This window comes from Artemia franciscana, chromosome 13, assembly GCF_032884065.1.
Source record: "Artemia franciscana chromosome 13, ASM3288406v1, whole genome shotgun sequence".
Classification (NCBI taxonomy): Eukaryota; Metazoa; Arthropoda; class Branchiopoda; order Anostraca; family Artemiidae; genus Artemia; species Artemia franciscana.
In genome coordinates, this window is record NC_088875.1 from 46,554,959 (window position 1) to 46,579,308 (window position 24,350).

At 34.9% G+C, this 24,350-nt stretch overlaps 1 protein-coding gene across 4 annotated transcripts in view; it reads right to left on the bottom strand.

Annotated features, from left to right (window-relative positions):
* The window catches only part of LOC136035009 (cystathionine gamma-lyase-like), a 55,892-nt gene that overhangs the window by 19,096 nt on the left and 12,446 nt on the right, over positions 1-24,350 (bottom strand). For 2 of the 4 annotated variants that reach the window (XM_065716580.1, XM_065716581.1), the window contains exons 2-5: positions 12,943-13,122; positions 11,788-11,869; positions 6,393-6,598; positions 4,293-4,421 (exon numbers count right to left, since the gene is read on the bottom strand). In XM_065716580.1, coding sequence (XP_065572652.1) covers positions 4,293-4,421; positions 6,393-6,598; positions 11,788-11,869; positions 12,943-13,113 — 588 coding nt within the window. In that variant the 5' untranslated portion in view covers positions 13,114-13,122. Of the gene's footprint in view, positions 1-4,292; positions 4,422-6,392; positions 6,599-11,787; positions 11,870-12,942; positions 13,123-17,696; positions 17,716-18,588; positions 18,700-24,350 lie in introns of those variants that run through there. The other 2 variants (XM_065716582.1, XM_065716584.1) reach the window with 2 other exon arrangements.

A 24,350-nucleotide genomic window follows, 5' to 3' on the forward strand; every position in this document is an offset into this window, starting at 1 on the left:
ATGAGGGTGCCAGAAAACATTTAGGAGGTCCTATATACAAAAAATCTTAGAAACCTTCCGGTTTATCCTTTAGGTTAAGCTTATGCTAAGCTCAAAAATAAATTTCGGACAAGTTATTGATACAGAATAAAATAGCGAAGCATTTCTAAAGATATGTGTCTTTTTACCAACTAATTTCTTTGGGCTTTTAGCTCTTAAAACTCTTGGGCCGTAAATTTAAAACTTTTGGGCCGTGAGTATTGTATGAAATTCAATTATCTACTTTTCTCAGTTTTTCTGGTTCAAATTGTTACTGCCTATATTAGCTTACCTCAAAGCTTATTCTGTGAGTTTGGCTTACGCTAAGCTCGAAAACAAATAAAAAAAAAAGAAGAAAATTCACACTGTTACATTTCCAACTCTTTTCTTTTTGAATCTTGGTAAATTTGTCACTCAATTGAATTAAAATTTATTCTTAATTCAAGTACAAAGGCAAACATCAAAAAACGTATGTTAAGAATATCGTGAACCGTAATGAACGTCAAACACCACGAAGATATTCTAGCCAGATTAAACCCTTGAATAAAACCGAATTCACTTTTTATGTTTCTGATACTTAACACACAGGACATGCATAGGTTGAAGGGGGGGGGGGGGTGTATCCTTCAAGCTCCTCAAAATGTCCATGTTTTGGACATTTGTGTCCAAAAAACTTGGACACAAGTTTTTCAAACTTGAAAAAGTATTCTGATGACCCGGAGTACCTGGTTGCTTATGTAGATTACCTATCACACCTAAACGGTCAGACATCATTTTCAACACTCGATTTTCTCTCTTTCATATCTCTATCTCTAACCCACTATCGCTAACATATATAACAAAAAACTAAACAAACATAAAAATGTCGCTGGGACTTGCAATATATCAATATCATAGTATAGTTTTCTTTTTCGTAAAATGATAGGCTACATTTTATTTAATTTTTAGATTTTATTTTTCGATTTTGCTGATTCGTCAAAAAATAATAGTAATACAATTTCGATATGTTCGGTCTGAATAATTTTTTTTTTTAAATTAGTCGTTCAGCCTTTCCTTGTTTTTTTCAATCAATCCTTCAGGCTTTTCGTTTTTTTTTTTAATTCAATTTCTTTGTAACGGAACTTTATATTATAAACTAGAGATGTTGGCTCCTCATCCAATCCATTGTAATATCCAAGTCTCTCAATTTGTTCACGATTGATCAAAACTAACTCGGAATTATTTATACTTTCACCAGATTTTATTCTGGATAAGATCCGTATTCCCCTGCACCTTTTACATAAATCTCTTCAGCTTCCTGACATTGAAATACAGCTATGTTTGGATGTTTATTCTGCGGAAATTTGCGCGGAAGATTAAGCAGTTCCTCTTCGTAAAGTTCGTAGGGGTATTGTTCCCGGTTGGTCTTCAAATCCTGAACTTGCTTCCTCTTGCCACCGTGCAACATTTTGGTTTTAGTTTTGGAAAGATTGTGGTCGTCCGAAAACTGGTATGCTAAATGATTTGCGCGTCCGTACAAAAAGAATGTTTTCAAAAGCTCTCGCAGTTCATAGAAAAAACCTTTTAAATAGTAATTCTGCTAGGGCACGGTTAGACCGGAATTATCTTTAGAATGGTTTCACAAACGCGGGTCGATGCTTCCTCTACTTATGCCTCTGATATTTCAGATCATGAATCGTATTCATACTATGAATTCTAATTTTCTTCACCTAATCCTGAGATTGAGCAACTTTACGAAGCGAAGCTCGAAATAATGTTGGCTGCTTCCCAGCATACCCATTTTGTCTTTACTACTAAGTCAGTTGAAAAAGCTATTTATGAACTAAAACAGAAATCATCTAGTGGTATTGATCATGTTATGCATCTAAAGCATGGTGGCTCTCTTCTTGTCACACTTTCTTGTGTCACACTTTTTATGCAAATGATTTTCACTCAGTCCAAGGTTTCAAATACATTTTGTATTGGTGATCTTACACCCATTCCTAAAAAAGGGAGGGTAGACCCTCAATGCTCCTCTTTTCGACCAATGGCTGTTGCGACATCTCTCAGTAAGCTGTTTGAACTTCTCTTCAGAGATGATCTTGAAAAGACATGTTACACTCCACCATATCAGTTCGAGTTCAAAAGAGGAATAGGATGTGCAGATGCACTTACAGTCTTGACAAACTTACTAATTGATACAGAATCTGCGGGGGAGTGTCTTGCTCTTGCTAGTCATGACGTCAGACGTGCCTTTAACTCGTTAACACACCCTGGCAATGCTTCTGAAAGCTGCCAAGCGAGGGCTAAGCCCTGCAGTTATTCTCCCACTTCGGGACATGTATTCTCGACTGCGTATTCGACTAAAATTACCGTCGATAAAAATATGCCTTCAGTTGCTCGAACAAAGCTTATTCCCGTTTTAAAAGGTGCACACCAAGGAGCAGTTTCTTCCCCTGACCTATTTAATAACTACGTCCTTGACGCTCAGGACCAATGTGCCTCCTCATTAATTTCATCATCAAGAGATCTGTCACTAATTTGTTACTAATGATGTTCTGAATCTTAGTCGCACCCTGTAACGAGTGAATGATGTTTTTTCTATCCTCCAAGCAGAATACCTTAAGTTTGGTCTACATTTCAATTCTGCCAAGTCGGAAATAGTCCTTTTTAACTGGAAGAGCGATCTACTAAATTCAGTCAAACTTGGGAATTCTTCGGTTCAACCCGTCGATCACCTCGTGTATCTTGGTCTCCCTATAGGTTCATCTATACGCCACAACTGGTACCTCCTTACTGAACATCTAACCCGCCGCATTTCCGCCTCTTATGCGTCAATGATTTCCAGCCAGTTCAGATTCAACCGGTATTAGCTAGCTAGCCTTTTCAATGCAATAGCTCTCCCTCACATTCTGTACATTTCACCCTTTTGGAAACTGTCAACTAGTACTGACGGAACTAAAATACGTTCACTCTTCTTCCGTTTTCCAAAATATTTACTCCGCCTTCCACCCAGGCAAAGCAACACACAAATTATCCGTCAGTTTAAAATTGCTGACCCGAATACTACAGTAGCTAGATCAATAGCTAAAAACAATAAAAAAGTGAATATGACTACCCAGGAGCGGTATTCTGTATTATTTCAGTAGTCCGTGCCTTTTTTTTCTTTTTTTTGAATTGCTTATTTCGTATTTTGTGCTATTTTTACTATGTTATTGTTGTTGTTTGTTTTCCTTTTTTCTCTCTCTTTTTTGCTCCATCTTGCTCAAAACTTTGTATTTTTGTTTATCTGTGTAATGAACTTATATCGTGCAGTAATTTTTGAATTTGTTACTAAATCATGGTTTATTTTTATCCGTAAATGTCGTTGCTATGACAAGAGTTAGTGCAGTAATCGGCACTTTTTGTCTCTGGGTATACCATTAACATATTAAACAGTTCATGGTAACGAAATAATTTTTGAATTTGTTACTAATTCATGCTTTATTTTTATCCGTAAATGTCGCTGCTATGACAAGAGTTAGTGCAGTAATCGGCTTCTTCTTCTTCTTGTGCTTTTCTTTTGTTTTTGTTTTTTTGTATTTTTTTCCTCTACTTTGTCTTATCATGTTATGTGAACAAATTCAATAAATAAATAAATAAATAAGTAATATATAAATAAATAAATAGTATATATAGATATACTATTATAAATAGTATAATAGTAAATAGTATAGTAAATAATAAGTATATATAAATAAATAAATAAATAAATAAGCAAATGATTAATAAAACTGATCTTTCCCCCCTTTTTTTGTCTCTAGGTATACCATTAACATATTAAACAGTTCATGGTAACGAACAGCAAATAAACAGCGAGTGGTAATGTTAACCAAAATTAAAGAAAAAGTTGTTACAGCAAAATGCATTAAAAGAATCAATTAATTCTACTTATGTAAAATGTTTTAAGTCGAAAGTAACCCCAGAAAGTTACGAGCCTGAAACACCTTACACCGTTTTCTAAATAACTAGCAAAAGGCCCCCGCTTAATGAAAATTGCAATATCAAATTGAGTATATAGAAGAAAGAAGCCGATTACACAGGTTTAAAACTTTTATCTACATTAATGTAAACATTTTCCATGTTTTCGAAAACAGTAACAGACTCGTGTTTATTTGTTTCTTTTTTTCCAGGGGATATCATATGCGATTAATTTGTTTTATGAATTGTTTTATCAATTGAATTGTTTAATTTATAGATAATAAATCAAGTAAAACTTTTTTTTTACTCTTACCCACTAGCTAGAAATTTCTTACCTGAAAATATGAAGACATGAATGTGTTGTCTACAACTAAGATAGCACCAGCAGCATGTGTAATTTTAGCAATCTTTCCGATATCGACCAGTTTCATGAGAGGATTTGTGGGTGTTTCAATCCAGACCAGCTAAACCAAGAAAAAATCAGCTAATATTTCCAAAAATATACCAAAACATTTCTCAAAACTTTACAATTTTTTAAAACTTTCTTCTGAGAAGTTAAAATTAAAATGGTAATTTAATAAATGTACAAAATGGAGGGGGATGAATCAGAGCCATATTTTTAAGAATAAAAAAAAATATACGAAGAGTATATAGAAAACGGTACTACAAAGAATATCCTAAGCATAAGCAACCTTGAAAAACCTGTAGAATATTCTAAAATATTTTTCAATTAGATAACTGAGTGGTAATTTCTGTTGACGTTAATAGAACATTCCTTTTTGTCTATAACAAGTTCTAAATGAAGAACCCGACACCAGATCCCGACGAATCCGACGGAACCAAAAGAACCCGACAAAGCTCTAAAAAGAAGGCACTGGATTATCAATCAGTACTCAAAGACGAAGGTAACGTGCAATAAAGTAAATACAACGCCAGGCGGGACACTGAATGTCATTTCTAATGAGCTAGAGGAAGTTTCACAATTCTCATATCTTCGAAGCCTCGTAAAATCTGATGTAAGCCTGTATCAATTCACTAATTCGGTATTTGTACTAAAGACAGAACAGCCTCAAAGTTAGGGAATTTCAGGGTAGGAACAAGGGACCAGCTTAGGGACCAAATTTCTATACAAATAACGGAAAAAAAACAATGGGAGTATCACTTCAGTTCCAATTATGCATACTGGAACTTATCCTATACTACCTGTCATCCTGGCAAGGACTAACGTTTTTATCCCTGAAGCTTACAAGAATGCAGCAAAGCATCTCTTTTATGGCCAATATAGTGCTGGGCATCAGATATATAATATCCAATAAGCAGGGTCTAATTGCCCGACTATCTATAGTCGACTATCCGACTATCTGGAGTAAGAGAGCTTGGGAAATCGCGACAATTCCGATCAAGCGGAACCACTACCACATCTACATGTAAACGCTAAAAAAAAAAAAAAAAAAAAAAAAAAAAAATTGTATAGATATTGATTGGTGGGATTGAGACGTGGTAATAGTTCGGCCAAATTAAACTGTTTTTTCGCTTCGCTAGTTTTGTGCATTTATTTCATCTTAGCTACTCCAAATATAATACAAATAAAGAAAAACATTTTAAGAAAAGACACTGCTGATAAGCCGAAAATTCAAGTTCCTTTCTTCGGTAACTGCCTCAACGCGCGGTGTTGGAATCTATGTGCAGAAGGACATTTCATGCAAACCTCTCTATGAGTATACTAACCCAAACCACAAAGTTATCTGAGCCATGTGCCAATTTCCTTGTCTATGTCACCGCTTTTCGCGTCTGATATTTGCATCGGTTTACCATCCAGAGAGCGCTCAAAACAGGCGGGATCTTGTTTTTATCTCCAAACTATAGCTGACTTAATCGGAAGCAGATATAGCTGCCCTGGTTTTATTGTCACTGGGGATTTCAACCAAACAAAGAAAAACTCTCTCTCTCATGATGATTCGAACTTCCTGAGTTCGCTTACTCTAAATAGGAGATTCATACTGTAATTTAAGCGCTCACAAAAAAACTGCATACTTCAAAACGGCTGGCATGTTACACCTTGTCAAAATCACAGGCATGCAAAGATTTTCAATACATAAGACAAGAGGGCCTAAACTGGTATTTTTCTGCTCGAGCAAATGTTATCAAAGCTAAATAAAACTAAAAAAGAAGAAAATGAAACAGGATAGAAAGTTGAATCGACATAAAAAGTCAACCAATTAGATTCAACCAATAAAAATTTTATATCGACGGCCAAAGCTGGTAGTCTTAAGCTCGAGCCAATGTTATCACAGCTAAATAAAACTAAAAAAGAAGAAAACGAAACAGGGTAGAAAGTTGAAACGATAAAAAAAGTCAACCAATTAGATTCAACCAATAAAATTTTTCTATCTAGGATAGAGAAAGTCAACCAATTAAAGTTTCACTCAAAATACCTTGGTATTGGGCTGCACAGCCTTTTGTACGTTTTCAGGTACAGCTGCATCTACAAAAGTGGTTGTGATACCGAGTCTATCAGCTACCTGTCGCAAATACCTGTTAGTTCCACCGTATAAGTCATCCATTGATACAATGTGATCACCGTTACTGAACATTTGCGTTATGGTCGTAGTAGCAGCCAAACCAGAGGCAAAGGTTAAAGCTATAAAGATAAATTATATGTTTTAGCAAACCTATACATTAAAGAAGTAATATTGAAGAAGCCTTAAAAATGTTCCCTAAGCGGCTCTAAACATGCAAAGTGAGAGCCACGTTGTTTCTAGGTCTCCTTTTTAGGCTAACAATTCTCTGCAAAAGTATATAATCTAAGCTTAAGCTATATAAAACACAGAAAACAGATGTTCATTTGGAGCACAGTCTCAAAACTAGCAAATTAAGGACCGCATCATTCCCAAGCCTTTTTTTAGATCTAAATTTTCAGGCAATCCATCCCAACTAAGCTGCAGCTCTGCAGCTAAGAAGTCGAATTTTGTCTACTTCTTAAGGGTTTCTTGGGGGGAGGGGGGCAAGATTGACCATATAGATGAAAATAATTGGAATTGGAGGGGAAGCACCCGTCATCTGGGTTTGTCTGTGAGTAGCAAGAAGTTTGGCGTAAAAAAGAAAACGGTTGGCGAAGAAGGGACGTTTGCAATTACTTTGGCTTAAGATAATTAGGTGCTTTGATTATTTTTCAGTATTAGTAATAGTAACGAGACACATTGCATTAGAGTAGCTTGTAGTAGCAGTAGTTGTAACTAGTTTCAACACTTTGTTCGGGATTCTGTCACATTTAAAATGGATTTTCCGGCAAATGTTATTTTTTTCCCGAACAAAGAAACATCTTTCTCGCATTGTGGTTTTCTGAAAAACGCAGCATGCAGGAATAAAAGAATAAGAAAGAATCTCCACAATCACAAAATACAGTTTTTTTTTGCTGGTTCAGCAGTTTACTCAATGTTCAGTGTTTCTTTGTTACATTTTTGCGCTTTTTTTACACTGACTATTGACAGATGCCAAATTTTTGCAGTCAGAAAAAATTGAAGAGCATGGTAAATAGATTCGGAAAATAAATAGAATCACAGCCCAGTCGCTCTTGTTCAGACAAAAAAAAAGCAAGATACAATAGTAAAAAGGGGTCCAATTATCAAACTAAAGTCTTATCTCCTTCATAGAGTCACCATGATATTATCCTGATTTCTTTAATAATAAGGACTGCTCGCGAGAAACAGTTCACCATACTCTTTCACCATAAACCATTTAACCATATAATCTCAACAAAATAATTTTTTCGCTGGTTCAGCAGGTTACTATATGTTCAGCATTTCTTTACTACATTTTTGCCCTTTTTTTTACACTGAATGCCCAATTTTTTTAGGCAGAAAAAACATAATATTATAGTAAATAGATAAAGAAGATAAATAGAATCACAGCCCAGTCGCTGTTGCTCAGAAGAAAAAAAAAAGCAAGATACAATAGTGAAAAGGGGTCATGTTATCAGACTAAAACCCTATCTCTTTCTTACAGTCACCATGGCACTATCCTGATTTCTTTAATAATCAGAACGACTCACGAGAAACAGTTAACCATACTGTTTTACCATAACGAGACTGCCGCCATAAACCGTGTAATCAAATGGTTTGAAAATGTAACGGCCAATTTTTAGATTTTTTATTTTTCTTTTATTAGGCTATTGTTTCTTAAACTTCACATTCATAGTCTGGCAAAATTTTACGTTTTTTTTTTTTTTTTTTTTTGGTATTATGCCATTAAGTTCGTCCGCCCCACGAGAACTTTTAAATTTTTTTCTGTCATCTGTAATTTTGATTACTTTTCATGTTTTTTTCTTTTTTTAAACCCGTAGCTACGAAAAGTCCTGTTTAAGTGCCTGCTACAAAACCTTAAAACATTGGCTTCTAATGCATTACTCTACTTTAGGATAATTTATTCATTTTAGAGAAGAAAAACAACATAGTATTTACGTACACAGACTAATAGCTACTTAGTAATGCGATATTGTGATTATTCTACAGCGTGTTTATCTCCTTAGGCTATGAATAGCTCCATAGCTTATAATCATACTCTTGAATGCGACTATTCTTATCGTGCACGTGATTTGAATGATAAATGGTTTTTGTAATACGATACGGAAGGAATAACTGCGCAAATAGTCGAACTAAATACTTGATTGACTAATCCAGGCACGTCTAAGAATTTTTTTCGGGGGGAGGGGAGAGACGATAAAAGTCAATTGACAATTTGAACGAGAAACACCCAGAAATCGGAGTAAATCCAAGATTTATAGGGCCCAAGCCCCCCTTTTTACGTCCACAAACTAAACGGCGAGTTTACTAGTTCTTCATTAGAACTTGTTTGTTGCTGTTTTAAAAGATTGTCTGCTGCCATATGCCTTTTTTTTAAATCCAATCATTTTTTTTCTATTAAACAGGCAAAAAACTTCCAATTTTATAAATATAAATCTAATTCATTGCTGCATGCCGAACAAAAATTCGAAAAAAATTAAATAATTATCTCTCCTTGGACCCTAAAAACAGAAGTTGGAGCCGATTTTCCCAACTCAATCGAGAACGACCAAATGAAAAATTAAAATTGAGCCATAATGTCCCGTAAGGGCACAGTTATACTAAAGAAAACTGATCTGTTTTTGTGGATACTTGAATTATGTAGGTTTATCCTAGTTTTAACAAGATGTTTGAAAACTAAAGAATAGAGAAAACTATACTAAAGAAAATGATCTGTTTCTATGGATGCTTGATGTAGGTTTATCTTAATTTTGACAGGATATTTGAAGACGCTAAATTAAAGCTGGTGAGGGAAGTGAACTGAGGTCTGGGACAGTTTTTTAGCGTCTAAATTTAAGCCGCAATACTATCCTATACATCTCATGTATACAAATAAATAGATGTATCCATGTATACATGTATCCATGTATACATGGATACATGTATACAAATAAAAAGATGGCCCTTCAACTCTCCAAATGCTAAGAAAACGCCCAAATTCAACATAATCCAAAACGGAAATGAACAAAATAATATGAAATGAGGAGCCTCCGCCCAATAATTCACGTTAAATTAGTAGTTACTATTTAAATGACTCTTTAAACTAATTTTATTATTACACAGGGATTTATATAGAACCAAGGATTTATGGTTAAATGAACCAAATTACAATTTTTTAGTGTGACAATATGAGCATACGGCCTAAAAGTATTGTACGTTTACAATTTCAAATACACACTTGTAAAACCGTGTGGCTCTTGTGATTCTTATTTTAGTCTTGTTTCGTGGTCCTTGTTTTGAAATTAGGAAAACAAAAAGAACCTCAACATAGATCCTTTATGAAAATACAGAATCAGAAGCTAGTATCCAGCAAGTAAAGCTCTTACAGAAGGACACCTGGTTAAACTTAGGGAACGACTTAAAGGCAGATGGTATACTCAAAAGGGACCCGTAATATACCCATAAACGCATGCCTGAAATAAATGTAAATGACTTAGAAAATATTGGCCCTAATCCAGCTTATAATATTACATCGAGTCTAGGGGTTCGGTATCTGAGACTATAAGGATGGACCAGATCAAAATACTACGTATGATTTTCGACCTTGTGACAATGTTACATAAATGCAAGATGGGGGCTGGGGTGTGAATATTTAATAAGATGATCCATCCTACTGAAATTATTGTCCCCCAATGAAACTCTTTAAAGCTTCGGTTCGTGCGATAAAACTAATCTCCAGCCTAAAAGCATCGTAACTTAGCTACTTTAAAAGGCGCTGTCCTGAAACAGTTGCAACTTTTGGGATTTTTGTTTGTGCTAGACAATTTAATATAGATGCAGATGAAAATTACCCTATATTCAACTGCCCTTGGCCAACAGGGAGGTCTCAATGAAATTACCGTCTGCCCAACGAGACACTGAAATTTACATTCGTGCGACAAAATTAACTACAGACTAAAAGCAATGTAGCATTGTGTGACAACACACACTGAATTTGTAAAATTACTGCGACTTTTGAAACTCGTTTTTTGCATTTTCCAATGACCTCTTTCACACTCAAAACACAGCGTTACGGCCCTTAAGTGGTTTGAAGGACTTTTGGAAACACTGCTTTACAGGTAATTACAAAATGACACTATTTTATATACACCATATTGAAATAGCTAAAGATACATCATATTAGGTAGTTATTTACATATTCTCTCGTATCACAAGGGCTCAAAAGATCTTAGAAGTATTCATTGAACCAGAGTTCAACACATGTCAAAAAATATACTGAATAGAATTTTGAAAATTTGAATTCTGAAAATTTGAATTCAAAATTCTCACTTTTCAATTCAATCTCACGTCTTTTGGGATTAGTTAATTAACTAATAAACTGCACCTTGCTTAGGATCATCTCATTGCTCGTACATATATACCGGGGTAATTCGATGTTATTGAACCTTAGTTAAAGCCTCAGTGTAGAAATACAAAAGATCCTGATCTTAGAAGTATTCATTGAACCGGAATTCAACACATGTCAAAAAATATACTGAAAAGAATTTTCAATTTGAATCTAGGACGTACACTTTATATCGCAGACGGTTGAATTATTGACAATACTATCGATGATTTAGAAATATAAACCACCAAAAGAAAGAATAGGCTAAAATGAAGAAGTTCTACGAAAAAATGACTTTTTTTAGATATATCCAAAGGGAGTAGGTCTTTGAGAGTTGTGTCTTCGGCAATTTAACATGAGAAGACAAGGGTCAAAAATTACTAGCACTACAAACAGGTAACAAATGCTTCTTTAAAAAGTATTTTAAAAGAAAACTGGGCAATTGATACATTTAATCTGCAATACAGCTGGATTCAAGATGAAACTTTTCTGAAAATAATAATTAATCAGCATTTATTTTTATCTTCAAGAATTATTTAGAGCTAAAAGCCTGTCTGCACAAGGTAGACAAAGTTCAGATTGGGATATCCTGGTAGGTTAACAGGATTAACTATCTTCAAGATAGTAGACCTAGTGGGGACTAGACTATATACCTGAAAAGACAAGTACACAGCAGTTTCAAGTCAGACAAAGTCACTAAATACTAGATGGTGTTGGTGATTTTATTTTCAACAACGGTGCCAGTTTCCAAATGCTCTTTGAATTGACACTAATCTGAAACAAAATTAACTCTTCTTTTTTTTTGTTTTTTTTTTTATTCATTAATGTATAATAACAACAAGCACTATGGATCTGGCAGGCGCAAATACATAATAAAAGTTTGGTGGGGGTGTGCTCCAAACGCCTGCACATAGAATCCTCCCCTGGGCCGTAGTTACTACTTACCATATTTTGCACTTTCTAAAGATGCTAATGCAGCTTCTAACACATTTCTTGTTGGATTACCACTCCGACCGTACTCAAATCCCTGAAATTGAAAATGAGCTATTTAGGGCATAACATGAAACCGAAAAGAAAGTGAACAAGCCCAAATTAAACCTAACCCACATACAATTCTGGATTTGTCAAATTAAAGCAAACCGAAATATAAAAAAAATAAGGCAAATTTATAACTTGCGAAAAATTCAACGTGGCAGGATATTTTGGCCTCTTTTGTCGTACAATTTTGGGTACTTGTTAATTAAACGAAACACAGTTGAGAAGATTGCTTGAATGTAAGATTTGAGAAAACCGGTTTCATAGCCACAAAGACAAATGCATTGGACCTGTATATTTTGGGCTATATATTTGCACATAAGGGGGGGGGGGTGTTAGTCTCTGGGAGCTGTCCAAATTCTTTACCCCCCCCCCTAATGTCCAAATATATAGCCCAAATTATATTACTATATAAACTAAAGGTCTTACGAAGGTTATATTTCATTAGGATTAACCTAACTTTACTTCTTGGGTGTGTTTCGTTTAATTAACAAGTACCCAATTTTAACAACAACAAAATTTCCTATTAAGAAAACTTATTTAACTAAACAGTTCGTCATACCTAAGGCGGTGTGAGAATTTTATCCGTTGAGTGTACTGCGAAATTTTTAATATTTACCTATCCACAATCTGAATTTCTCAGGTCAATCATGTTCATTTATGGTTCAATCAAGTGGAACTACTAAGAAAAGAGCCCCGGGTCTAATTCTAGATGGAAAGAAGGAAATAAAATTCGGTTTCGTCCCTAAAAAAGGTGATTAGCAGGAATAATAGAAAATAATATTCCAGATATATTGTGTAAACAGAGTTGTAGATATTCGCTTGATAAACAGATCATATAAAAATAAGCTGTAAAAATATAAGACAAAAAATATGGTTCAACCCCACTTTCTAGGGCTATAATGAAAAAAAAAGTTGATTGAAAAGCGGAAGTCTTGACTGAAATATTTGCATAGTTTATTCCGTTTTTTTTCTCTAGCTGCAATTATCAGTATCCTTTAATCAGTATCCTCGTTTCTATCTTCTTTACTGTTTTTTCGTCCCGTAACAATATGAAATAATTACCCTGTGCTGAGCAGGACCATCCTGCTTGAAAGTTGTTGACAAAGAAATGGGTGGCACAACTGCTCTCGATTCCCATTGTTCAGGCTCTTGTCCATCGTGAAGTGCTCTTGTTGCAAAATCTTTGCTCTGTTCCTTAAAACCAGAATGAACTACACCGTTTTCCATGCTCATTTTGGAAGTCTTGAAGAAAACAAGTATTCAAAAAGAATCATTAGAAATAAAAGCTGAATGTATTACGTTTGAAAGGTACAAAAATACTACTGGAACAATAAAGGCAAATTCAGTTGACTTTCTGTTAGTTAAAAGCAAAAAATAAAATAAAACGAAGAAGTCAGAAAAATTGGAGAAAATGAGATTTTCCCGGACAGTGCAAAAAAAAATCTTAGCCAGATATTCACTGGCTGACCGCAGTGGTAGTAATTAAAGCAGAATGACAATGCAAGACAAAGATAAAAAAAACTCGATAAAAAGATTGAAAATTGAAAAAACTAAAATTCTATAAAACTCGTAAAACTGTAAAACACTAAAACAAGAAACTATAAAATGAAACAACACGAAAAGAAATAGTTGTTAATTTTTTGGGTATAAAAATTATTTTTTTAGGCTGCAACTTAAAAAAAATGGAATCTTGGTTATCATAGTGACAATCAGTTCCCTGAATAACTGTTATATACAATGTTGCTTAACCTTAGCACGTTGACAGAAAATAACTTAGACCATTATTAGGTTCCACTTAAATGTTGGAAAAAGACGGCCCATCAAATTTAGCTAGCCAGGATATCAAAGGGGGGGGGGTTGACAAACTACCAGTAACAACGACGATGCACAACCAACTATTGTTTTTTTTAAATTTGTTTACTATTCAATTGTACGAAATGGTCGAATCTAATCTAAAGGAGTTTTAAGAAACGTCTTAATCTTAAATTATCTAAAAGGTGTTTGTTCATCATTCAGATCCCCATTGATGTCTGGGAAGAAGATTGTCTCCGAAAGGGATGGGAAGACGTCACAACAGAGGGTTTGAAGGGAACTGAAAGTTTATGGAGCATGGCAAACAGTGGAGCTTTGAAAAGATTGGAGAGAATCAGCGTGTAAAGTTGTGTTTGCCTCAGGCGGCATGGTGCTACAGTGAGTTGTTAGTAGTAGTAGCAGTTCAGATCCAGATGTAGCTTTAGGAGGGGCTTAGAAAGCACTTGCCCCGGGCGCAGAAACTTTAGGGGCACAGAAATTTTAGGGGTACAAAATTTCAAATAAACAATCTAACATTTATAATCATTTTGTAATCTTGAAATTTAAGTTTTATTAAAATAAAGTAGAGGGCGCAGTTAGCAGTAAGTATGAGCAAAGGAAAAAAGTTTAAGCAGTTAAACAGAATGAAAGCGAAACTCCACTTGATTGGTCCTCTTATGTGGAACATTAAACCAGTAAAAAAAGCAAAAAGCTTTGAATCATAATATTTTTTTCTTTTTTTTTTGCAAGTAAAGTGTGCGTCTTTGTGATCCGATTCTAGAATACGCCATTAGGTATCACTTTTTCTATTTATTCTTCATTTAAAACTAATATTCTATTGAAAAATTTAAGAAACTAGCGAAATATAAGAATACCTCCAACCAAGTTCTCCGATCGAATTTTGGCATCATTATTTTTTGGAGCTTTTTACATGATTTGCGATCCATTTGTCCTTTAAGTGTTTTTAAGATAAAGTTAACAAATACCTAAGTGGACCAAGAATACCTTCAACCCCAACGGTCCGACAAATTTTTAATCCAATATAGGCTTCAATTTCAACTTGGAACACAAGATTTCCGATCTAATCGTTCTTTCAGTATTTTTGAAATAGGATGTAGCTAACAAGTACTTAAGTAGACTAAGAATACCTCCAACTCAAAGAGTCTGACCAAATTTCGGCTCAATGTTGGCTTCATAGACAATTTAGAACCCTTGTACAAATTGTTTATGATTTGTTCGTTCTTTCAATTCTATTAAGGTAAAGTTAACAAATATCCAAAAGGAGCTCAAGAAAACTACGTCTTTCTTAATGGCGACCTTTTTCTGATGTGTTATGTCACAGTTTTTTTTTTTTTTTTTTTTTTTTTTTTTTTTTTTTTTTTTTTTTTACTTCTGTAACTTTTACTGAACAGATTTTAGACATCTATGGCTATATGAATCTTATCTGCTATAAACATCTATGGCATGTGAATCTTATATCATCGTATCTAAATGTGGAAATTTATTTTTGATTGATAGAATATGCCGAATAATATAATTTTTTTTTAACTATGGTGATAGTTTTTAAGCATTTTGTGATAATGAGTTGTAAGTAAGGAGCAACTCGGCCAAATGGTTAACAAAACTCTTAAAAAAGGAACTTTGATAACAACTAAGACATCAAAGAATTGGATTATTATGTTGATTCCAAATATATAAAGTTCATTAAGCTTAATGATACCCATCGAAATCTACGAGCCTGAAAATATTTGCCTGATTTTCGAAAATAGAAGGAACAGCTTAAAGAGAACTTAAAGAAAATCACATAACCAGATTCAGCATATCAGAACCCTCTTCGAGGTTTTAAGTTCCTATCTACATAAAAGTGGAACTTTGCACATTTTTTTGCCAGAAGAAAATTTTTTTTTTTGCTTTTTTCCGAGGATGATCGTATCAAATCAATGGTACTGGAAGATCGGGGTTACGATTCCACCGTAATAAACACAAATTTTACACTCAATGTGAGATATCAGCAAACGACTACCTCATTTCTACGACATTATTCCCCGAAATTCTTCGGGGGAAATTTTCTGATGGGAGAGGGTTGAATTTTCCCGAGGTAATTTTCCATGGAGGGGGGATTTCTCAGCCTGATTGGAAAAATATCAGAGACTGAATAAAAAAGAACTAACTTTATTTTAACTGGAAGTAAGGAGTAGCATTAAAGCTTAAAACGAACAGAAATTATTCAGTATGTAAGGAGGGCTGCCGGCACATCCTTGTTAGCTAGTACACACTCAAGAATTTTTATCGCAAAGATAAGGCAATAACCGTTTTTCACGGCCTTTATACAAGATCATTAGCTTTAGCTCAGTGAAAAACTATATTATAGCTACATTTTAATTTGATATTTAGTTAGTATTTTGTTTTAAGTTAGGTTGCGTTTCTAATACAATGCGTTCTGGGCGCCCCCATCTCATAATTCTTTGCTGTGGTTTCCATAATTTTGTAACTGAACTATTATATTTTTCTCACGTATTGGTATGTTTATGATTAACCTACCTTAAATTCTTGAGTTTTTACTAGCTAACAAGGAAGTACCGGGTTGCCCTATCCTAAATCCCTCACTCTTTACGCCAAAGTTTGAGTCATTTGCCTACGTTTTGAGAACAACTGCTGTAACACAAGGGCAGTTGATTTGGAATAGGAGCCTTTTTTAAAGTACTAAAAAGCTTTAGCATAAAGAGTGGCAGATTGAGTAGGGGGGGGGGGCTGACCCCATCATATACGGAATAGTTTTGGTTCATTTTAAGTTTTAATACTACTCCTTACTTTCAGTTGAAACACTTAGCGTTTTTTATTCAGTTAAATCCAAGGTATTTTCGATTAATTATTCTGGCTTCGACTAGTAACGGATAAAAACATAACGTTAGAAGATATACCATCAACTCACTTAACAGTTTTATTTACAGTTTTTGATACGTAATTCATGGAACAGTTTTTTCCATTTTCTACATGTGGTGATAAAACATTAAGAGGCTTAGCAAAGTAATGTCTACTTTGACCAACTTTAAACGTTGTATACAAAATAATTATAAGTGAGAATATTGATAAAAAAAATAATGTGCAGTCCACTAAGCATTAGAGGCATGTGTTTTTTTAAGAAGCTATATGTTACTCTGCTTAAGGTGAAACATTTACTGACCAATTATCTTTTCAGAATTTGGCACTTTTGTCTTATAGCCACCACACTCAAGATCCTGTATCGCGAACATGATATAATAACCGGTTTTCATGGTCTTTATTCCAGACAATATTTGCTTCGGCTCAGTGGGAAACTACATTGTAGCTATATTTTTTATTAAATATTTAGTTGGTATTTTGGTTAGGTAAGGTTACATATTCAATATAATGCGAACTGGGCAGCCCCCCCCCCCTGCTTCCATACTTCTTTGTTGTAGTTTTCATAATTTTGTTGATAAAGTATTATATTTTCCATCATATTTTGTTTATTTCATTAGCATTAACCAAACTTCACTTTTCGACAGAACTTGAGTGTGGTGGCTATATGACACAAGTATCCAAAATTCATTCAACGTTCAAGATGAGTTAGGCTCCAAAGTGGTTTAAGATCACATCCAGCACGCTAATAAAGGTTACTTTAATGGCGTTCTATGGAAACAGATGTCTTTCAAGCATGCCCATGAAATATCAGGTGGATGAGGGAAAAGGGCAAGATCCCTTTCCCACCCTCATTCCTTTACAACACTATCGAAGCAATACCTTTCAGAAGTCTAAATCACAGAACATCCTAACTACTATAAGAATATAAAAAAAAACTTGACAGTTTCCTGTAAATGCATACAGTGTAATACTCAGAGGGAGGGGTGTACCGTTTACACAAACTACCTCTCAAATTTTACAATTACCTAATAGGAACTCCCACCAAAGATCACTCCCGAGGACGCAGAAGAAATGTTGAATTAAATAAAAAAGCAATTTCGACCTATTATACTTCCTTTCATTACTGAAAAAATGTATCTTACTGCACAGCAGGACTAGAAGTAATCCCAAACTATTCCATAGCTTGGTCACCACAGTGGTAAAAGGCTGCTCTAAAACATATTTTTATAGCTTTTATCTTCAGTTAATCAAAAAATGGATTAGGAAAACGGTGTTTAACCAAAAACAAACAGTTGGACCATAAAACATACAATAAAAACTAGAAATTTCGAATTCGTTATCTTCCATCTGTTTGGAAATTTGGCTGGTCTACAAATTCAGATTCTATCCATTCAGATTCAATTCAAGAATAAAAACGATAACTTTATATTGGCAACTCAAAAATTAGAATCAAACTGCACTGACTAGGCCTTGTTCTAGAGGAAATGAGTAGTCTGATCCAAACAGAAAGTGATCAGAGTAGCCTAGATTGAAATTTTGCAATTAGTAAAAGGTAGGGTTAAGCTGATAAATACAAAACAAAGAAATACAAAGTGTCAAATTCTAAATCAGTACTTAAACCCTTAATTATAAAAACACTCACAAATAAACCAACTATAAAATAATAAACCATGCAAAGAACTAAAAAAAAAAAAAAAATTAGTAGTCCTCTTTAATAATTGGAAACTCTACGAGTGATGAATATTAAAATTAAATCAGCTATTTTACATTTACGATTCTAAATCAAGGAGAGGGAGAAGGACATTGATAAAAGTATAAGATTCTCAATTAATTCAATTTTTATTTCACCATTTTATTCCCTAATCATTACAATTTTTCCCTTTTTGAAAGGTGGAATTTATTAAAGTGTCAAGCTTGCAAAAAAATATGAAACAGGTATATATTTTTTTGTATAATGAATGTGAGGCAAGATTGCAACGCATTGTTTGTGAACACGAAACAAGCATGAACGACCATTTTCAGTTATCAACTTACAGAGTAATGAACGTTCCTTCACCTCATTCAGTTAAAGACTAAGAAAATATTGGAGCATGTTGCTCTTTTCCTCTGTCTAACTATGGACCAGTCTCTGATTGGACAGAAAGTGATCAGCCTCCTAATTGTACTTCCCGAGACGTTTTCTTTGAAAAACTAAGTCAAACATTTTCTGGTGTAGGCTAAACAGAAAGCACCGGTGCTACGAAAATAACTATTTTACTTTAATTACATTTTACTGTTATCAGTTTTAGTTCTCTTTCATTTTTAGACGAGACTTAAAAATCTTTAAGCAGTAAACTGTGGCAAGGGAGGACAATCCCCCCTAGGAGTAGGCAGGGAGGACAATCCCCCGTCCATGGAAAGTAATAAGACATTAAAAGCATACAAAAATAGGCAAATCAGAAATATTCCCTTCCAAGTATTTTTAAAAACAGCTTTTGCTTGCACTCCCCCCCCCAGAAATGGCATGGTGGCGCACAAGATAATATAGAATACAAAGAACTAGACCTCCATTGCCAAAGCCTCGAGGAGTGTCACAGCAACCATGATTTATGGTTCATAGTTCCGAAGCAACATATGCCGCTTTAGCTCATGGGTGGGTGATGCATTTGTATGTTCAGCAGTAAAGCAGTAAAATGTAGCAGGTATAACAGAAATAGAAGTAGGCAGGGGGGACAATCCCCCCTCCGTGGAAAGTAATAAGACATTAAAACATTTGTATGTTCAACTTGTAATTGCATAATTTCTGAAAGTAACTTCCGTGTGTACGATGCAATCGCCAAACTCTGTGCCTGTACTACTTTTGTTTTTATCTGCATTAAGACTCTGTACTACTACGGTTAATGATTATCCATGCAACGGTTCATTGTGGAAACTTTTATTTCTCATTATAAGATCTATTTTATCTATATCTATTTTATTTAAGAAATATTTATCTATTTTATCTAAGATCTATTTTATATATATTTTATCTAGTTTTTTGTTTCTTTTTTTTTTTTAATTCTTTGACATGTTGCGGTTCGTATACATACATACATTTTATATGCGGTCAATGGTCAATGAATGAACCTTGGCCAGCTTTAACTGTATTGTTTTTTTATGTTTTATCCCGTGTTTGAGTTTTGGCCCTGAAATTTAAATTTGGCTCTTCGTAACTTCTGATAGTTATTTTTGGAAATGAAGACCTTACAAGAAAAAGGGTATTACAAGGTCCTTTAAAAAAAAAAGATATGACGAAGAAAGATATAAGAAACAAAGACAGAGGAGGATACATTCACATGACTTATAAATATAGATTAGCTATATTTATTACCTATAGATTAGATATATAATATAGATTAGCTATATTCGTGGCAAAAAGGGTTTGTTTTTTTCTTCTGTTGAATAGTTGGCTTTCTACATACGAGATATTCTTCGAAGGATCGGGAAGGGTTTGATAAGGTAAAAGCTGAGCAAAAACTGAGGAGAATACTTTGACTTATCTATTGATCAGGGTAAAAAGATACACGGAGACTATACTAAGCCAATGGACTTGCACTAGCAGCTGGCAATAAAGCTCTGAGTAGTTTAATTGTCAAAGATGAAGACACTCAAATGCTATAAATTCTGATTAACTATTTTACCTTTATGTTCGTTTTTTTTTTTTTAGTTTTTATGCTAACTGGTCTTATAAGTCAGAAGCAAAATTTGTGCGATGGAAACTTATTTTAGAATATTGCAAAAAATTCTAAATCAGATGCCAGGCTGGCCTCTCACGCTCAAATCTACAAGAGTGCATGCCATCTTGCTTTTCATGTATTAAACGTCCAAAATACAATAAACGTCGAAATCAAAATTTTTTGAAAAAAATGTTTCTAAATCAGGATTCGGGTATTGTTTCCCAAAAGTTTATGAGAGATATGGTATTTTGCTTAGGTTGTCGAAGAGATGATAGAAGGTTTTATAAATATTCAAAGTTAATTGGTTTCTTTTGGATACAGAAGAGTGTAAGTCTTTTGACTGACTTTTCATGGCATTAGATTTTTAAAACAAAATAAACATCAAAATCGAAAATTTTAGGAAAACATTAGTAACTTCTCCAATTCAAAATCAGGATTTGCGGTATTATTTCCCAAAAGCTTATGAGATATGAAAATTTCGCTTAGGTTTTCGAAGAGATAATAATGAGGTTGTGATAGTATTCAAAATTATTTTAGTTCTAAAAAGTTTGTGAAAACTTTTATTTTTCCGAGCAAGGTTTATTTTCAGATATAAAAGAGTACGTGTCTTCTTGCTTACTTTACACGACATTAAATGTCTAAAATATAATAAAAATCTGAATAAAAAAAATAGAAAAACAATTGGAACTTCTCTGTTAAGAAATCAGGATCTACGGTACTATTTCCCAAAATTATATGAAAGATACAGAACTTCTGCTTAGGTTTTCGAAGAAATGAAGCATTATCAGTATTCAAAATATTCGACTTCTAAAAAGTTTAGCTTCTAAGCTGGGATATTTTATTCAGGTAAAATGTTGGGAATTTGCATGGCAAAAACTTCAAAATAGAAAGTCACGGAACGCATTTCGTTTTTGAAAACCAACAACAGCTCCAATTCTTAGAAGATCAAGATCTGTTTATCCTTGATCGAAAACAAATCAATCCTTTTCTAGAAAAAAATTTCTTTAAGATATCAGAAAATTTGGTGCGTCATGTAACCTTTGGAAATGATTTCTAAATGAACGAAGCGATGTAATAATAATAAAGTTCAAATAGTTCTATGATAAAGTTCAAGCCATTATGTGTAAAACCCAAACAACAGCCAAGAGCTCATATGGCACTTGTAACGACGTTGGAAGAGCCAAGAGCTTCTTCCCGCTAAGTTTCATTATGATCCCTCCACTCTAAGCGTTTTCCAAGATTTCCGGTTTCCCCCTCCAACTTTCACCTTTGCCACCGGATTCGGTCGGGATTTAAAATAAGAGCTCTGAAACACGAGGTCCTCCTAAATATTAAATTTCATTAAGATCCGATAACTCGTTCGCAAGTTAAAAATACCTGATTTTTTCTAATTTTTTCGGACTAAACACCCTTTCACTTCCCCCAGATGGTCAAATCGGGGAAGCGACTATTTCTGATTTAATCTGGTCGGGTTCCTGATACGCCTGCCAACTTTCAGCGATCGTTATACTGATCATGTATCTAGTTTTGGATCTTCTTCGTGTAAAAACTGGGGTGGTCCGAGATTCGAACCTGAGACCTCTCACAACCTAAGCGAGAATCATACCCCTAGACCACAAGCCATACTTAAGAAGAACAATCATTTCTTTTATTGGCAATAAAATTCTTATCGACTATCTTGTTCGCTCCACCCCCCAGATAATCTACTCGGGGAAGAGACTATTTCTAATTTAATCTAGTCTGATCCCTGATATACCTGCCAACTTTAATCGTCCTAGCTTATCTGAAGTGCCCAAACTAGCAAATCCCCCCAGCTCCCCCAAAGAGAGCAAATCCGGCCCGGATATGTCAATAACGTATCTAGGACATGTGCTTATTCTTTGCACCAAGTTTCATCCTGATCTCAACACTCTAAGCGTTTTCCAAGATTTCCGGTTTCCCTCGCTAACTTCCCCCAATGTCAACGGATCCGGTCAGGATCTTAAATGAGAGTTCTGAAACACGAGGTCCTTCTAAATATTAGATTTCATTAGGACCTGGTCACCCATTCGTAAGTTAAAAATGCCTCATTTTTTCTAATTTTTACAAATTAACCCGCCCCTCCCCAACTCCCCCAAAGGAGCCAATCCGGTCTTGTTATGTCAGTAACGTATCTAGGACTTGTGCTTGTTCTTCCCACCAAGTATCGTCACGATCTCTCTACTCTAAGCGTTTTCCAAGATTTCCGGTTTCCTCCTCCAACTCCCCCAATGTCACCAGATCCGGTCAGGACTTAAAATAAGAGCTCTGAGACACGAGGTCCTTCTAAATATCAAATTTCATTGGGATCCAATCGCCCGCTCGTAAGTTAAAAATACCTCATTTTTTCTGATTTTTCCAAATTACCAAATTAGATCCCCTCCCCAACTCCCCCAAAGAGAGCGGATACGGTCCGGTTATTTCAATCACGTATCTAAGACTTGTGATTATTCTCCCCACCAAGTTTCATCCTAACCTCTCCACTCTAAGCGTTTTCCAAGATTTCCGGTAGCCTCCTTCAACTCCCCCCCCAATGACACTGGATCCAGTCAGGATTTAAAATAATATTTCTGAGAAACGAGGTCCTTCTAAATATCAAATTTCATTGGGATCCAATCACCCGTTCTTAAGTTAAAAATACCTCATTTTTTCGAATTTTTCCGAATTAGGTCCTTCCCCCCACTCCCCCAAAGAGAACATATCCGGTCCGGTTATTGCATTCACGTATCTAGGACTTGTGCTTATTTTCCAACCACGTTTCATCACGATCTCTCCATTTTAAGTGTTTTCCAATATTTCCATTCTCCCCCCAACTCCCCCCAAATGTCAGCGGATCCGGTCAGGATTTAAAATGAGAGCTCTGGCACGATATCCTTCTAAATAACAAATTTCATTAAGTTCCGATCACCCATTCGTAAGTTAAAAACACCTCCTTTTTTTAATTTTTCCGATTTAACCGTCCCCCACTCTCCCCAGATGGTTGAATCTGGAAACGACTATTTCTAATTTAATCTGGTCTGGTCCCTGATATGCCTGCCAAATTTCATCGTCCTACCTTATCTGTAAGTGCCCAAACTAGCAAAACAGGGACCGACAGACCGACAGAAATCGCGATCGCTATATGTCACTTGGTAAATACCAAGTGCCACAAAAATCAGAATTTGGTATTCGAGATCAACTTTTCTAGAATTATTTCCAAGATATCTAAAAGAAACACAGAAGTTTGTTCTCCAGTTCTCAGAAAATGTTTTAATGTTCTGCAGGAGTTCTGAAAAAGTCTATCCGGCTAGGATAATTTAGTTTTAACATCATGTAGAACAAAGAGAAAAAAACAGAATCTCATATTTTTCTGGAAAACTTCTAGGAATTTTGAGAACATAATAAAAAGAGCTTGAGAACTCTTCTATCGTATTTCACGATCCCCGTCACCAAGAAAAATTTTGAGTTTGAATCTCCTATCACTTCGGAGCTACAAACTGCTGATCACGAGAAAAATACTGCTAGGGATGCTTGCGTATCAGAAGGTGCGAAAGCAGTATTTTTGTTCCGCAACAAAGCGATATATGTCGCGGCACATGCTATACATAAATAATTTGCAGTGGTATGGTCCACTGATCCATATCTCCCCCAACGTTTCATTAGCAGAAGACTCCTGTAAGGTGGTAATCTGGCCCTGAATATGACTATTGTGGGTAAATCAGATTTCAGAGTTATGGGTAGATCAGATTTTGCAGATCAGAAGAACGAGGGTTTATGCTCGATGACGTCTCTACTTGCGTCTTGACGGATCAAACAAATCAAGAAAAAAAAGCTACTGGTTGACCGGTGCCAAATTTACTCCTCGATAATTCATTAGCTGAAGAGCCGCTGTAAGGTCTCAACTTGGCCTTAACTATGAATTCTACGAGTGGATAGCAGATGCAAGAATTATAAGCTAAAATAATGGACAGCAAAAACGAAAAAAGAAGCATTTTATTCTAGTTTTATTAATGAGCAAAGCAGGTGTAGGGGAAGGAGGAGTTTTATGAAATTTTTCCTGAATAGCATTAACATCTGCCGCCTGGGTTAGTAATGCACGTGGAG